The sequence below is a fragment of the Taudactylus pleione genome, unplaced genomic scaffold (assembly GCF_031769625.1).
Source record: "Taudactylus pleione unplaced genomic scaffold, aTauple2 ptg000198l, whole genome shotgun sequence".
Lineage (NCBI taxonomy): Eukaryota > Metazoa > Chordata > Amphibia > Anura > Myobatrachidae > Taudactylus > Taudactylus pleione.
In genome coordinates this window covers 11,821,818-11,839,016 of record NW_028284600.1, presented here as the reverse complement: position 1 = coordinate 11,839,016, position 17,199 = coordinate 11,821,818, and the positions used below count along the sequence as shown (strand labels likewise).

The window sequence follows — 17,199 nt, the reverse complement described above, 5'->3', positions numbered from 1 at the left end:
TTCTGGTACCGGCGGGGTATAGGAGTGACAGCATGGACGTCAATACTGACTGTCCTATGCTGGAGCACTCTAGTTGTGCAGCCACAGCTGCGAAGAAATCTTCAGGGGCCTTGAAAAGACCCCCCCTCTGTACGGTGCGACTGGTCCGGCCAGGAACCGACGAAAACTGAGTGGCCTGAGGCTCGGGGGCGGGGTATAGGAGAGGGACCCCAGTGCATCCTGGGAGGCTGAAAATTTAACTCTGTGGTGGCTGGATGTCTGCCGCCATCGCCTATACCCCAAGGTATCCTGTGGATACCCTATGGACCCTGAAGTAGAAACATCGATTTAGATTGATTTGAAATATAAATATACCACTATGTGTCCAAATCTGAACTGGGTCTCTGTATGAACCCCATTGGGACGCATGTGCATATGAAAAACATCGCTCCACTGTTCGACTAAGAATCAATAGCTCTTCTTCAGTGCACAGTATATTCCTGTTTGGCATCTCAATACATATGAGGGCTGTTGAATTTTATTACAAAGTATAATGAATAATAATAATAACCACTGAATACAAATCAGTTGTTTACATTGCAAAAGAGGGCCTGATTCAGTAGTGCACATAAGTGCACTGCTGATGGCAGATTCCTGATTATTGGAAATCTGCGCGTGTGCAGGAACCATTCTGTGAGTGTGCAGAATGGGTCCTGTGTGATTGCACACAAGCCCCCCTGTATGCCTCCGTTTTATGGGAGTGGCAAGGTCAGTATCTGCGTCCATGGATGCAGATTCCTGGCCTCGCAGGCCGGCCAGCCTGCGCAAGCTGAGGCTTAGTCAGCCAGCTGGCCGTCGCCGTTAAACTAGTGGTCGAGATGGTGATTCCAGGCTGCGACCTCGGTCGCAGCGCTGAGATCACAGATACAGCAGGAAATGTCAGACACCTTCTGCTGCATTTACATTTTAGCATAGACAGAATTGCACAGCTGCTTTACAATTCCATCCTTTGCTGAGTCAGGCCCAGAGTTAAAATAATGAAAATAAGCCTCTTCTGCTTAAAGGAATACACTTCTGAGAAATAGCATGTATGATAGCTAGTTTTGCTTGTAACAAAAAATAGGGCACAATATATAGCACTTTTGTTACACATTACCGATCAGTGAAAGGCATACTTGCCTACCCTCCCTGATTGTCAGGGAGACTCCCTGAAATAATAGCAATCTCCCTCTCTCCCTGAAGAGTCTAGCAATCTCCCTGATTGCACCTTATCCCCATTATGAAGCTTTTATATAAAAGAAAAAACACAGATATATACATTCAAATGGGATCATTAGTATAATTTCCCTTCATTGTTATAAGGCACAATGATCCCTATGACTACATGCATTTTCTGTGAAATATCACTGTGTTTTCATCAACAAATAGATCTTACTGACTGCTTTGGGGCTCATTTACATTTGGATGTAAATCAATTATATGACAAGCCTCTCAGATGTAGCAGTACACGCCCACTTTACTGCCATGCTCATAGGTGCTGCTTTCACAATCTCCCTGAAATGCTTTTTCAAAAGTAGGCAAGTATGGTGAAAGGCAACGCTCTATAGGACAGAGACAGGCTTGTAATAAACATCCTCACCTTAATGCATTGCTTCATGAAGTTCAGGACAATTGCCTTCACATTCATAGTCTCCCCTTGCTTGACAGAGTACGGGAGGATAATTTCCAAAAGTAATGGCTTGAACACCTGGAGATTTGCTCTGGGTGAAAACCCGAGACCGATGCTTGCTATGCAGAAGGCATCTACGTTCCACTGGGTGATGGTGTCTGGAGTTTTCAGTGCATAGTCCAGTTGACCAGTTGGCCTGTAAAGGTATAACAACATCAAAGGCCATATCATACCAATGTCATTCCAGCTTCTAATGGCCAACTTTATACAACACCCTGAATTGCATCGACACATAGGAAGGGAACATTTTAAGTTTAATGTAATAACTATAAGTGCTGGAATGTGCTTTTATTTTATTTTTCTTAAATGGACCTGTATCTGTGGTGCTCCTTATCCAGGGGTGTGACTAGTCTTTCTTTCACCAGGGGCAAAGACACAGCTCAGCTCCCCCTCCCTTAGCATCGCTCCTGACCTTATCAAGCAATGACTACAATAATGTACTAAAAATAATGCAGAGTACTTGCTATGCCAGATTGTGTAGCGTAACACACTCTGCACATGCTCACAAAGTGAATGCACAATTGCAAACCTGCGTATATCTGGAACTTCTGACCCTTGCGACTGGAGAGGTGAATTGGGAGAGGGCAAAGGAGGTCTGACCTAGGCCAAATATAGTAAGGACGGAATCTTTTAGGAGGTGTATCTTGAGGGCAGGTGCAAACACATGCTTATTGCTTATATTGCAGACCTGGTGTACCCCAGGCACATATGCTCCCTAAAAAAACAGAGCCGGACACATCCTGAGATCTGTGCTACTCTACATAAGGACGGATATATGCTTTTTGCATGCATTTTTCTTTAAAATAATTCTTGCTGATTTTGAAAAAACTCTACATCAGCCCCATGTGAGTAACTTCATGCTGTTAATTTACATTACTAGTGGTACTGTCACAGATGTGTTTGGCTGTGGACCCGGACTGAGGCTTCTGGCTGGAATGATGTCAGTGAGGTACGGGCAGAAACAGGGAGGTCTTATTTAAGTTTTCCATATGCAGTCAAGAGGAGTAGAGTGGAGTGGTAAAGTCTGGTACTGGACACCGGGATTGAGCCGGAACAGCTGGAGCCAGGAGCGCTGGTTATGGAAACTGCCCTGGAAGTTAAATTGCTGGAGGAACTGAAGATAATACTCTTGCAGCAGGATATATCAACAAAGCTCTGGCAGCTTGGGAGTGTTGAGGAAGCTCCCTATATACCCCTGGCTGTCCAGGGATTGGCTGAGAGTATCATGTGATTGCAGACTGGCTTCTGGTGGCTTTTGGCTAATCACCTGATCCTGACTGTCATGGCTGTGCTCATCTCTGATTCTGGAGGGAACTCTGGCGTGGATCATACTTGCGTACCCTCCAGATTCGGCCGAGAGCCTCCCGAAAATCGGGTGCCACTCCCGGCCCCCCGGAAAGGCAGGCAAGCCTCCTGGCAACCCGTCTGCTTCCCCCCGTTACAGTGTAAATCCCCGGCAGCAAGGGGTGGGTGTGCATTTCAGGCCCTCTGTGCATTTCCCACAAACTCTTACCATCTAGCATGTATAACTGAAGTTTTCCTAAATATTTCTCATTACACTTACCTGTCTCCAAGAAGGCATCTAATGTAGGGGTGGGCGATAAGCGGCCCCTCCAGCTGTTGCTGAACTACAATTCCCAGCATGCCCTGCAACAGTTTTAGCATGGCCAAATAGCAAAACTGTGGCAAGGCATGCTGTGATGTGTAGTTCTTCAACAGCTGGGAAGGGGGGGTGCTTATTGCCCACCCCTAATCTAATGGGACTTCCCAGCTGATCTTTTGTTTGTATATTGGGGATGCTCATTAATTAGAGGCTTTGGTTGTTGATACGTATTCAGATGACAGAGGTAAATTCTGCACAATTGGCTGAGTAGAGCTGTAGTATATTTAATACCTGAATATTATGTATGGTGCCAGATCACTAGTATTCTATCTATGTTATGTTGCATTTAGATTTGACATTAATCCATCCATCCATTTACTGAATAAAGTAAAGTAAAAAAAAAATGCAGTTCACGATTGAAACCATATTTGCCTAATCTTCAGGATTGTCTGGGAGGCTCACAAAAATCAGGCACTCCCGGACAACCAGAAGAATGGGTAAAGGCCCCCATACATCAGAGATGGATTGCAGCAATCGTGCAATTTGCAATCGATTGTGTATAAAAATCTTTCCCTTTTACAATAGATTGCAGATTGCAGAATTGCCACGATTGCTGCAATCCATCTCTGATGTATGGGGGCCTTTAGTCTACTAAAATACTGCTTGTTTTAACTTAATTTATGACTAATTAATCATGAAAGACAGCAGACATCAAGACTTAATTTCATGGAACTGTTAGAAGTGTTGAAGTATTTACTATTGAAAGTATAGGTACAAATTCTGATTATTGGCTTCATACAAAAATAAAGTATTTTTGCAGGGTGAAAATGCAGCGTGCCTTCCCCACGCAGGGATAACCTCTGTAACTACCCACTTTCCAGCCCTTTATTCCTTTTTAATCATCTTGACCTGCAAAGTAAAATTTTGTTTGTATAGTATGTGTAGGTTCAACAGTAAATATCCCCAATCCGCCCAAACCTCTCCCACTGAGGGGCGTAGGGAGGGCGGTTCCAGTGGAGCGCAAGCTCCAGGCGCCGCAGGTGTCCGGAGGTGCCGCCCGCTGTGTACCCGGCAGCTGTCTAAGCTGACAGCCTGCCGGGTACCAGCATTGAACTGTGAACGCTGGCCTCTGAAGTGATCGGAGGCTAAGGAAGCCGTCGATCGCTTCAGAGGCCAGCGTTCCCAGTGATGCAGTGCGCGGGTGACGTCATGACTGAGGGGGTACTTTAAGGGGCAGAACTAAAGGGGGGGCAAACTACTGGGGCACACCATATGGGCACCTATACAGGGGGCACTGCATATAGGGGGAACTGCATATGGGCACTACCACAGGGGTACAGCATGGGGGGGGGCAGAACTACAGCCTGTGCATATGCAGTGCCCCCTGTAGTCTACAGGGAGCACTGCATATGGGCACCTATACAGATGGCACTGCATATGGGTACCTATACAGGGAGCACTGCATATGAGCACCTATACAGGGGGCACTGCATACGGGCACCTTTACAGGGGGCACGGCATATGGGCACCACTACAGGGGGCATTGCATATGGGCTCAACTACAGGGGCACTACATATGTGCACCAATACAGGGGGCACCACAACAGGAGGCATTGCATATGGGCATGGCTACAGGGGGCTGCCCCATATCTTTACTTTTACTTCTCTTTACTTTAACCTATGGATCCGCCTCCTCCCTGGAACACTTGGGGGGGGGGGGGCACCATAGCACGCACGTGCTCCGGGCGCCCTGGCTTCACGCTACTCCTCTGCTCCCACTGGATGGTGGAAAGTTTTGCACCTACCCCTCCTAGTGGCCATCACCTTGACCTGCAAATCCGCAGACTTCCCTATAACACTTGGCCGAGTTGTACAAACCTAGGACATCATCATGTCACAAAAGAACATTTGGTGCTGCTTATTTGTCTTTCATAAATAACTCTTACAGACTCAACTCTCTGGAACTTTTGATACTGATTAAAAAACAAAAACAAAACATGAATGCAGTTTAAAAATGCATCACAAATGACCCTACAACCAGCAGATATAAGCACTTTTAAAATAATTTTTACATTGTCAAATTTTTTTGTTTTTCATCACTTTACAACATTACAATATAGAGAAAAATTTCACATTTAATAGATGGGACAAAGATGTATTTACCCTGTCAGCACAGAATTCATTAGCCAGGTAGAGGGGAACTCTTTCCGGACTTGCGCTGGTGCTGGTGCCACCAGTAAATTGGGTCCTGCCAAAGGTATGTCTTCAGAAATAATAGCAGCAGCTACCATAACTCTTCCCTCATCAACTAATGATGGAAATACATGGAAGTGTTATATTATGGAACTTTTAGGAAAGCCGTAACACACACAATGGTTAGTCACATTTCCATACAGTTGATAGGACTATTGCTGATGTACAAATGCACTATTCTGTCCCTTTAAGGATGTCTACTCTAAAATATTTTTTATCAGTTCTTCCACATTCCTACAACCAGTAGAGATTCTTGGGTTCCCAGCAAATGTAACATAGCCCGCCCCCCCACCACCACTTCCCCTTCTTTAGTGGGGGAAGCAATTGATGGGGTAATTGCAGCATGCTACCCACATACTATGAGGGTAGATAAGCTGTCTGTTCAAAGTTGCACTGGACATTCCTACCCTCCAATATGACCGTTCCATTAGGTACAGAATGCTCTGCTCCTGGACTTCCCACCTAATGTATGATTGCAGTCACCTGTATTGAACTAGGTAATTGATGAGACAGGTGTTTCATCACAGGTGACTGCAATCATACATTAGGTGGGAAGTCCAGGAGCAGAGTGTTTTGTACCTAATGGACCTGGTCATGTTGGAGGGTCTGTACATTGGTAAAATATTTGACAATGGTGCCCCTCTCCATAACCCAATTCAGTGAACCATCTTTAAATGATGGCAGAGGGGAGGTTGGACAAGCTGATCGGCCCTCCGACACCTACCCTTGGAAAATATGTCTGCACGAAACAAGGGGCACCTTAGCAAAAAAAATTTAATCAGGTGGTAGTAAGGTTTTAAAGGATATTTCCACCTGAAAATGCTTCAATGGTTACTTTTAACAAATCCGAACAAAAAATTAACTTGTACAACTATTTAATCTGTAAAACAGGGACGTAATTAGGGCCATATACTGTACTTTCAGACTCCTGAAGCTCATTAACCATTTTTGTATGGCAAAGACAGCTAGCAGCCATACTGTACATCATTTTCTACTTCTCAGTGATTTCCAGTGGAATGTTTACATTACAGGTTAATCAGTTGTTATTGCTCACACAAATATAGATCATCTTACTGTATATGTTTTTTTTTCTCCAAACTGTTTATTATTTTGTTTGCCTTAGTTTGTACTTCTCATTTCTCATTCTTATATCGTACTTTTACACATTCTCTCAGGGTACAGCTTGTCTACTCCACATTAGTGTATTACGTATTTCATGATAGTAACGGGACATCTTAACTGCCTTAGCGGGAGATGTATCAAACCTTGGAGAGAGATAAAGAGGACAGAGATAAAATACCAACCAATCAGCATCTAACAGCCACTTTACAGGCTGTGGGCGGGATGTACTAATCATCGCATTTTGGAAGCGGTACATCCCACCACTTATTGGGTACATAATGGTGTTAAAAACGCAGGTACTGTATGTACCTAGAATTGTGATTAAAATCGCAAAGGACAGCTCTTCCGAAAAGAGTTCATGACCCAGAAATCCCTCTGCGCATGAGTCGTATGACGCCCACAGGAGAGAATGCTGGGAGGGATCCGATTGGATATCTCTCACAGCAAAAAATTATAAGAGAAGCCCATAGGCTTCTATTGGGCAATGCCATGTAAAGATGGCATTGCCCCCTGGGGCCAAGCTTGGTACATGGGAATGCGGCCAACTCCAAGAAAGGCAGTTTTAGTATTTTGCCCACATATTCCCTTTAGTACATCCCTCCCATTGCCTGTAAAATAATAGTTAGAAGTTGATTGGTTGGTACTTTTTCTCTCTCCAAGGTTTGATACATCTGCACCTTAATTACAGGAGTGCTATGACATAGTGAAAGTAGCTTATAACGGCCCCTCTGATGGTGCATTTAATTGTTTGAAAAATGTCATTTTTTGTTTGAAAGAATGACAGTTAAAAGCTGATTTTCTGGAACTTTATATCTCTCCACTTTATCTCTCTCCGAGGCTTGATACATCTCCCCCCATATTTTATGTGCTACCTGCTTTGCCCATTACAAGTAAATGATAGTCCTCTGAAATTACATTTAAGATTCATATGCTGCTTCTCCAGCCACCTCTGTTTGAAGTCTATTAACATCTTCCTGCTGGTATCATTTGACTTTTATTGTAAACCTATCAAGATGCCTGTCTGCTGCTTGTATGACAAATCTACCTATATTATCACAGGACACAATGATATACTGACAACTAATCATACGCCTGTGAACTGTACCAGGGCCGGATTAACGGGTGGATGACAGGTGCAGTCATCCCTGGGCCCCCACACGTGAAGGGCCCCCACACCCTTCGGGGTTAAAGTGGGCCAGAGGAGACAGAACTATCTCCGCCTCCTCCGGCAACCTAACCCCGGCACCGCAGGGAGGCTCCATTTGCCAGACGCTTGCTGAGATTGTAACCAGTGAGCGCCCAGCTCCCTCCCCTTAGTGGCAGCCGGAGCCGGAGACTGGAGCTCACTCGTGAGCTCCGGCTTCCGGCTCACGCAGTTCACTATGGGAGAGACGTCATGACGTCTCTCCCATGGTGCAGAGGAGAAGCCGAGCAGATTGGACGTGGACGGCAGCGGACGCGGGAGCGGGACTTATGGTAAGTATTAGCTTTTTTTTTTTGTGCAAGTGGCTTTTCTACTGGGGGCATTACTACTGGGGGCATTACTCGGGGGTGGGCATTACTCAGGGGGTGGGCATTACTACTGGGGGCATTACTCGGGGGGCACTACAACAGAGGGAGCATTACTATTGGGCGCACAAATACAGGGGCATTAGTATGGGGGGTATTTATACAGAGGGTACTACTACAGGGTGCATTACTACTGGAGCCAATACCACAAGGGGCATGACTACTGGGGGCACAACTACAGGGATATTACTACTGGGGGCATTTATACAGGGGGCATTACTACTGGGCACATACAGGGGGCATGACTACTGGGGGCATTACTACTGGGGGCTCGACTACAGGGGTATATTACTACTGGGGGCATTTACTGTATACAGGGGGCATTATTATTGGGGACACTACCACTGGGGGCATTACTACTGGAGGCATAACTACAGGGGGCATGACTACTGGGGGCACTACTAATGGGAGTATTGCATAGAGGGCACTGCATAAGGGGCACCACTCCTGGGGGTACTACTAGTGGGTGCCCTGCATAAAGGGCACCACTACTGGGGGCCCTGCATAAGGTCCCCATTGTGCATACCCACAGTTTGCCACATTTAATAGGGGCCCCACACATGTTTGTTGCCCAGGGGCCCCCTTAATCCGGCCCTGAACTCTACCACAGTAACACAACCTGCTGTATTCTTACAGTTGTCAGTGAGACTCTGGTGGTCAGTTGTCACTGTCAGTAATTCTGTATACACATTGAATGATACCGTATATTATGCTTCTGGACAGACAATATCGTTTGTTAATGCTTACCAAATTGTTAGGTCGCTCGGACGATTGGACGGCCAATCCATTGTTAAAGTGTTTGCCCTACATAGCTTAGGTAAATAGGAGGCCTCATAGCTTCAATCATTTTTACAAGTGTCATCTACTTAAGTAGATTGGGTATAAAATATGCCTTTCATTGGCAATCACCAATGTGACATATTTCATTCACTTTTCTGTTAGATGTTTTTCATGTTTCAGTTTATTAAATCTATATTTTTCTATTTAAAAGTCACAATTTTGATAGTTATTTGATAATTACCCTGGCTCGGGCTGGTGCGACGCTGCCCCCCCTCCCTCTTACCTGTCAGAAGCCCCAGAACATTCTGCTGTGTGCTGGGCTGCAGTAGGAGACTGCTCACTGCTACTGAGCAGCAGCAGTAGTCTCCTCTCCTCTGCCTGTGGGAGGGAACGATCACACTGATCGCTCCCCCTCTGGATTTGCGCTGGGCTGTGGGGCTCACAACACACCCTTCCACGGAGCTGCAAGTAGGTTTATTCTTCTAAGGAGGCGTGGCCACAACTCACACAATTTGGCCACACCCACTTCCCAGGCCCCGAGCCAGCTCTCTAGGGCCCTGCATATGGCAGCGACACACATTTTTCTCTGCAGGTGACAATTAGTTTGGTGGCTATTTGATATTAGCTTTCAGGTTATTCAGCTTCGATACTCCTTGTCTGTATATATTGTTTGTAACAAAAGGATGCAGCCAACCTTCTCTGTTTTGTTTGGCTGCAGTAATACATGAACTATTATTACTACTCTTAGCCAAGCATGTAATCTGAAGCGGCATAGAGATTTAATCATACTTGCCTACACTCCCGGAAGTCGTGGCAAGCTCCTGATTTTTCAGGTAGCCCCCCGCATCCCGGAAGTGTTGGCACTTCTCCTGCATCCCGCCCACTTCCTTGAAACCAGAAAACAGCGGTCTGTCATTAGTGGGGGGGACTCTTAATGACACAACTCTAGCTTAATCGCGTAATTTGGCCCCACCCCTATTAAAATATGTCTGATTTGCTGAGTTTCACCATGAGGGGGCAGGGCCTAATGACACGAATGGTCCGGCCCAGCCCCCAACACTGCCCGACTGCTGCCTCTCCATGGGCTTCTCCTCCCAGGGAGGGCCGATTAAATGTTGGCAAGTATGGTTTTAGTACCATCTCTCATCTCTTTACAGGTAATATTTAATTCAATCTTCCATACCTGATGGTCTTCATTGCAAGAATAGTCTGTATGGAAAGTTTGTTTTACAAATGTGAGGCTGCAACTTCCCTCACTATTAATGAGCTTGTTGAACAAACAACTCAAACACTCCCTCCCCCTGTACCAGCAGATCCAGCATCTCCTACAAAAGTACATTTTTTTGGAAGCCTGCACACACAGGCTTGGCCTGTCATTTAAATACACAGGCTGAATACAGTGCAAAAACTACCTATTGAAAATACAAATCTCAGTTTACAGCACAGATCAGCTGACTGGGGTCAAAAAGTAGGAGTCCAGCGATCAGCTGACCGGAGTCACAGAAGAGCGCACTGGATCACTGATAACCGGTCCCTGGGTGCAGGTAAGTGTAAGATTAGCAGCAGAGGGGGTGAGCTGGCCGGAGGCACAAACACAGTCTTAGGGGTCTATTTATCAAGCAGTGAAAAGCGTGGCGAACTGGACCAGTGGAGAAGTTGCCCATAGCAACCAATCAGCTCCTACCTGTTTTATAGACTGTACTTGATACATGCTACTTCAAAGCTGATTGGTTGCTATGGGCAACTTCTCCACTGGTTCACTTCTCCACACTTTTCACTGCTTGATAAATAGACCCCTTAGGCATACTTGTCTACCCTCCCAGAATGGGGTGGAGGCTCCCAAAAATCGGGTGGTACTCCGGGCCACCCGGAAAGGTGGACAAGGCGGCCGATGACGTGATTTCCATTGAACGAGACCCGCCCATTGCCACCCCAGACCCGCCAACCTCCACCAAGCTCAGCTCCCTACAGTGCAGACCTGGCTGCCTCTTACCGGAGAAGGCAGTCAAAAGGTCGGCAACTAAGGTCTCAGGGTATTTTTTGTGAAAAATACCCTCAGAAGTGCGGTGAGAGGTTTGCAGGGACAGAGCTTTCGCACAAGCTCTGTGCCAGTATGCAATATTTGATACATGATCCTTGAGATGTATTCAAATATTGCATTGTGCTTTTGGGCAAATTTTTCACATCCACCATATAGAAAACATTAATATTAAATTTACTTTTAATTAGGGATGTGCAGGCTCGGTTTTACTCGGATTTACTCGGTTCTTATCGCCACTTTACCGCAAATTCGGATTTATTATATTGGCTATCCAAAACACATGATAGGCGATAGCCAATAAAATGCCGTTTAAAGATCCGAGTAAATCCGAGTAAAACCGAACCTGCTCACCCCTACTTTTAATGTGTTAGATCAGGGGTTCCCAAAAGCTTGTGCCAAGTGTGCCTTGAGGACAGAGGTTGGGAAATACTGGGCTAGATTATATGCCTATATAGCAGAGGTTCCCAAACGAGGTCCTCAAGGCTCCCCAACTGTTCAGGTTTTAGAGATATCCATGGTTGAGCACAGGTGATTAAATCAAATTGACTGAGGTACTAATTAAGTCACCTCTGCTCAACCATGGATAGCTCTAAAACCTGAACTGTTTTTCTAACACCATTCACTTTATCTGGCATACTGTTTGCTATTTATTAATCAATTATGCCCTTAAAATATGTTTAAGGGTAGAATTAAGTATCCCTTAGATGTACCAATAGAATACAAAATTTCTTGTCTGCCAGCCTTTGCAGCAACCATTGCCATATGGGAACAGTATTTAACAAGATCCACAAAGAAACATTTAACAGGTACATTTACTGTAACATATGTTAATTTGACAGTACATTTTTCATTTTCGACTGGAATTAATAAGTTCGAATTAGCTCTGGAGTCCCCTCTGCAATTGTGTACAATAAATGTTAAGTTGCTGTTTTCAGCCATATGACGGAAAATCAGAAACTCACCAGGAGGGACTGTGATTTTACAAGCCAGTGGCTTCTTGATAATAAAGTTGGTGAGAACTTTCATTGCTGGATCCTGTAATAAAGCAGAATTTGCACAAAACAAAGAAATACATAATTATGTATTTTACACTTCATATTCGTAATAATTCAAGTCTGTACAAAGATCGTGACTACCAATAATATCAGTAATGCTTAACAGGGGCAATTGAACTTATAGACTCTGGGCACTAGAGTTTGCTCAGAGTCTGAAGCGCATGCACAGGTCACCGGGAAAATGGGCGTGGTGGCCATTTTCCCTGTACTGCGTATACGCAAAACAACCGGGATAATGGCAGCGGTGGCCATTTTCCAGCCGTTTTCACAGTGCAGACACTGGCGATGACCTGGGACGCTGGAGAGGTAAGTATAATATTGGTGCAGCCCCGCAGCCCCCCCCCATGGACCCAGGGGCCATGTGCACCGCACAACGTGCACCCATTATAAATACGCCCCTGATGCTTCAATATTATAACTATATTTATGTCAGCTACTATAATGTTTGCTGAACTGTTCTAAGTACTGTAGTTTGTATGAGCATTAATATATATTCCCATATAAAATGTATTTTGTTACAACTACAGTACAGTGCATGTATCAGAGTGACAGGATACAGAATGAAAAAACTAAACAACAACAAACATATTAGGAGATACCTCAAAAAGTTTGAATATGTCAGTAGAAATGTCAGTAAAAATAGGATGGGAGCCAGGGGGACACTCCTGAGATTCCTCTGATTGTAACTCTATAGGATAACCATGTATGTCCCAGTTTTTTCGCAACTCATTCACCTGCAACAAAAATACCAATGACAGCAGATACTTTAAAAGAGAACAGAAAGCATAAAAGACCATACATAAATCTTCTAGGATAAAACTCAAAATGATTGTTTATTAGGTTGCTACTGGTACCAACATAGTGGTATTTTTATCTTCTTGTACATAACACCAGTACATCTATGTCATCAAACATAAATAAAACCTTACAATAACACACAACAGCACAAAAGAACAGAAATATGGAGACTCACAGTGTCTTCTGGATGGTTATCTTCTGACTTCAGCAGCTCAATACTCTTATCCACAGCGCGGACATTGCACAGGGAGTTGGGGTAGGCAGTTATGTGGAGGCTTAACATTGACCCGGGGAGACTTTGCTGCTCCGAGAACTGCAGGGAAATCTTTTAAGAATAGAAGAATTGATCAGAACAGCGTAAAATAAATATGTAACCAAGAGACAAGTTAGATACATGAACTTCCATTCCCTCTTACATGGAAGTGGAATCCATACAACATTTACTGAATTCTAAGGAACCTCAAACCACTATGCTGCATGGAGGAAAATTTGCTACTATATAACGTGCGCTGCTGCCGCTTCGGCGGTTAGTACCCCCCCCCCTGTAAAACTTCAGGACAAAACATTGAGGATTAACAGGAAGCAGGTACAAGACAGTGCACTTGCACAACAGAGACTACACAGCGATAGCTTATAACAACACACCACCTACTGTTGGTCCACTATAGCTTCGTAATCAATATCCAGCCTGTAGCTGTTGCCTTACTCCTAGAATTTTATAGCGGAAGCTCCCAATAACTATTGTTATAATAATAAAAAGAACTCACACTCAGGGTCTGATTCTGAGTGAGACACAGATCTAAAGCAAAATAAACGTTAGCATACTGCGCATACGAAGAAGCAATTTTTCCCATTTTGGGGTATTTACGGTTGATTCTGCATGGGACAGATTTGGATCCCTCTATGCGTGAAATGGGCATTTCTGGCCAGCAAATGAGCAGCAATGCTGCAGTCACATGCAGGAGATCTGTCTCATGGGAGCGTAGCTGTACTTCTGTGCTATACTGAGTTGCACGATCAGCAATTGAAAGCCTGTTTCTGGTGGATCTCATGCGCCCAGCATAAGACAGGTGTAAGTGCCAATACTGCTGATGATACTACTGATGATACTGCTGATGATACTACTGATGATACTACTGATGATACTGCTGATGATACTACTGATGATACTACTGAAGATACTGCTGATGATACTACTGATGATACTACTGATGATACTACTGATGATACTGCTGATGATACTACTGATGATACTACTGATGATACTACTGATGATACTGCTGATGATACTACTGATGATACTGCTGATGATACTACTGATGATACTACTGATGATACGGCTTCCCACTTGATTGTTCTAGTACCATGAAGATTATAGCAATGACAGTCTGCAGCCAGGACTCATTCTCTGGGTAGGTGAAACGTGTGGTGGGTTTGATGTGTGTTGGGTAGACGTTAGCAGCAATGCCGTTGGTTTATGGCGACCAGATTGCGGGTGAGCTTTGGTAGTGCAGGGTAGGCTAGACAACTGTGGTGACTTTGTTAGGCATATTGCCAGAGTTAGTTGTTTTAGTCTAGGTTAGGTAAAGTGCAGTGGCGTATATATTAGGGGTGAGCGGGTTCGGATTTCTGAAATCCGAACCCCCCCGAGCCCCCCCGATCCGAGGCCGATCCGAGTCAGGCTCGACTTTTCCCGCCTGACTCGGATCTGAAATCGGGCAAAACGTCATCATCCCGCCTTCCGAGTCTCGCGGGTTTTGGATCCTATATAAGGTACCTGCGTCGGCGCCATTTTCTCACTCGGCTGTGGACAGTGAAGAGGGAGGGTGGGAGTTAGGGCTGGCTGGGCTGTGTAGTGTAGTGTAGTGCAGAGTAGTGTTGTGCTGTGCTGTGCTGCTGTTGTCCACTACTTCAAAGTCCATAGGGGCTGGTTGTGTTGTGCTGTGCTGCTGTTGTTAATAGGGGCTGTGTCCACTACTTCAAAGTCCATAGGGGCTGGCTGGACTGTGTTGTGCAGTCAGTTCTCCATAGGGGCTGTGTCCACTCCAAAGTCCTGTGCAGTGTCCCAGTCCTAAAGGGGTGCTGTAGTGTTGTCCAGGGGGTGCTCTGTCCATCAGGGGTGCTCCCCCCAAGTGCTAAAAAAATAATATTTTTTGTGTGTTTGTGAATTGTGTGTGCAGTAGCCGCACGTGCATCAACAAAGTAGTGCCAAGCGCACGCCTGTGTCATAAGTAAAGGGCTGGCTGGCTTGACCATTAAAGGGTGCTGTAACCCCCAAAGTACACTCCAGTCCAAACCAAAAAAATTATTATTTTCTGTGTTTGTGAATTGTGTGCGCAGTAGCCGCACGTGCATCAACAAAGTAGTGCCAAGCGTGCGCCTGTGTCATAAGTAAAGGGCCGGCTGGCTTGACCGTTAAAGGGTGCTGTAACCCCCAAAGTACACTCCAGTCCAAACCAAAAAAAAAATTATTTTCTGTGTTTGTGAATTGTGTGCGCAGTAGCCGCACGTGCATCAACAAAGTAGTGCCAAGAGTGCGCCTGTGTCATAAGTAAAGGGCCGGCTGGCTTGACCGTTAAAGGGTGCTGTAACCCCCAAAGTACACTCCAGTCCAAACCAAAAAAAAAATGATTTTCTGTGTTTGTGAATTGTGTGTGCAGTAGCCGCACGTGCATCAACAAAGTAGTGCCAAGCGTGCGCCTGTGTCATAAGTAAAGGGCCGGCTGGCTTGACCGTTAAAGGGTGCTGTAACCCCCAAAGTACACTCCAAACCCCAAAAAAAATATTTTCTGTGTTTGTGAATTGTGTGCGCAGTAGCTGCACGTGCATCAACAAAGTAGTGCCAAGCGTGCGCCTGTGTCATAAGTAAAGGGCCGGCTGGCTTGACCGTTAAAGGGTGCTGTAACCCCCAAAGTACACTCCAAACCAAAAAAAAAATATTTTCTGTGTTTGTGAATTGTGTGCGCAGTAGCCGCATGTGCATCAACAAAGTAGTGCCAAGCGTGCGCCTGTGTCATAAGTAAAGGGCCGGCTGGCTTGACCGTTAAAGGGTGCTGTAACCCCCAAAGTACACTCCAGTCCAAACCAAAAAAAAATTATTTTCTGTGTTTGTGAATTGTGTGCACTGTGGCTGCACGTGCATCAACAAAGGAGCAGCGCCAAGCGTGCGCCTGTGTCCCATAAGTAAAGAGCCGGCTGGCTCATTTCTTAAAGGGTGGTGTAACCCACAAAGTGCACTACTCTCCAGCAAAAATAAAAAAATATTTTCTGTGTTTGTGTGCGCTTTAGCCGCACGTATATATCAATATAACATAAATGGAGGACCAAACTTTCTCCGATAAAAATAAAATAGGGAAAGATCAAGAACCACTTCCTCCTAGTGCTGTTGCTGCTGCTGGGAGTTGTTCATCATCCCAGAGAGGAAGTAGGAACATCACTACTTTTACTAAACAATTGACCCTCCAACAGTCCTTAGCGATGAGGATGAAGTACGACAGCAGTCATCCTGAAGCAAAACGTATAACTGAGGCCTTGACTGCTATGTTGGTGTTAGACGTGCGTCCGGTATCCGCCATTGGTGCAGTGGGATTTAGACAATTGATGGAGGTAGTGTGTCCCCGGTTCCAAATCCCATCTAGATTCCACCTGCATCCTCAAAGCAGCAGCGACAAGCGTGCGTCTGTCTGTTAAAGGGTAGTGACACCCTCAAAGTGTGCTACACAAACAATTAAAATATTCTTCTTCTTTTTTCAGTCTTTGTGAATTGTGTGGGCTGTAGCTGCACTTGCATCCTCAAAGCAGCAGCGACAAGCGTGCGTCTGTCTGTTAAAGGGTGGTGACACCCTCAAAGTGTGCTACACAAACAATAAAAATATTCTTCTTTTTTTTTCTGTCTTTGTGAAATGTGTGGGCTGTAGCCGCACCTGCATCCTTAAAGCAGCAGCGACAAGCGTGCGTCTGTCTGTTAAAGGGTGGTGACACCCTCAAAGTGTGCTACACAAACAATAAAAATATTCTTCTTTTTTTTTCTGTCTTTGTGAAATGTGTGGGCTGTAGCCGCACCTGCATCCTTAAAGCAGCAGCGACAAGCGTGCGTCTGTCTGTTAAAGGGTGGTGACACCCTCAAAGTGTGCTACACAAACAATAAAAATATTGTTCTTTTTTTTTCTGTCTTTGTGAAATGTGTGGGCTGTAGCCGCACCTGCATCCGTAAAGCAGCAGCGACAAGCGTGCATCTGTCTGTTAAAGGGTGGTGACACCCTCAAAGTGT

The 17,199-nt window shown here is 45.1% G+C and overlaps 1 protein-coding gene across 1 annotated transcript in view; it reads right to left on the bottom strand.

The window, feature by feature from the left end:
* The window catches only part of LOC148518865 (alpha-2-macroglobulin-like protein 1), a 101,036-nt gene that overhangs the window by 45,371 nt on the left and 38,466 nt on the right, over nucleotides 1-17,199 (bottom strand). The window contains exons 15-21 of the mRNA XM_088476945.1: nucleotides 13,105-13,254; nucleotides 12,731-12,865; nucleotides 12,021-12,111; nucleotides 10,557-10,569; nucleotides 9,482-9,514; nucleotides 5,475-5,606; nucleotides 1,619-1,844 (exon numbers count right to left, since the gene is read on the bottom strand). Of these exons, the coding sequence (XP_088333071.1) occupies nucleotides 1,619-1,844; nucleotides 5,475-5,606; nucleotides 9,482-9,514; nucleotides 10,557-10,569; nucleotides 12,021-12,111; nucleotides 12,731-12,865; nucleotides 13,105-13,254 (780 nt within the window). The remainder of the gene's footprint in view (nucleotides 1-1,618; nucleotides 1,845-5,474; nucleotides 5,607-9,481; nucleotides 9,515-10,556; nucleotides 10,570-12,020; nucleotides 12,112-12,730; nucleotides 12,866-13,104; nucleotides 13,255-17,199) is intronic.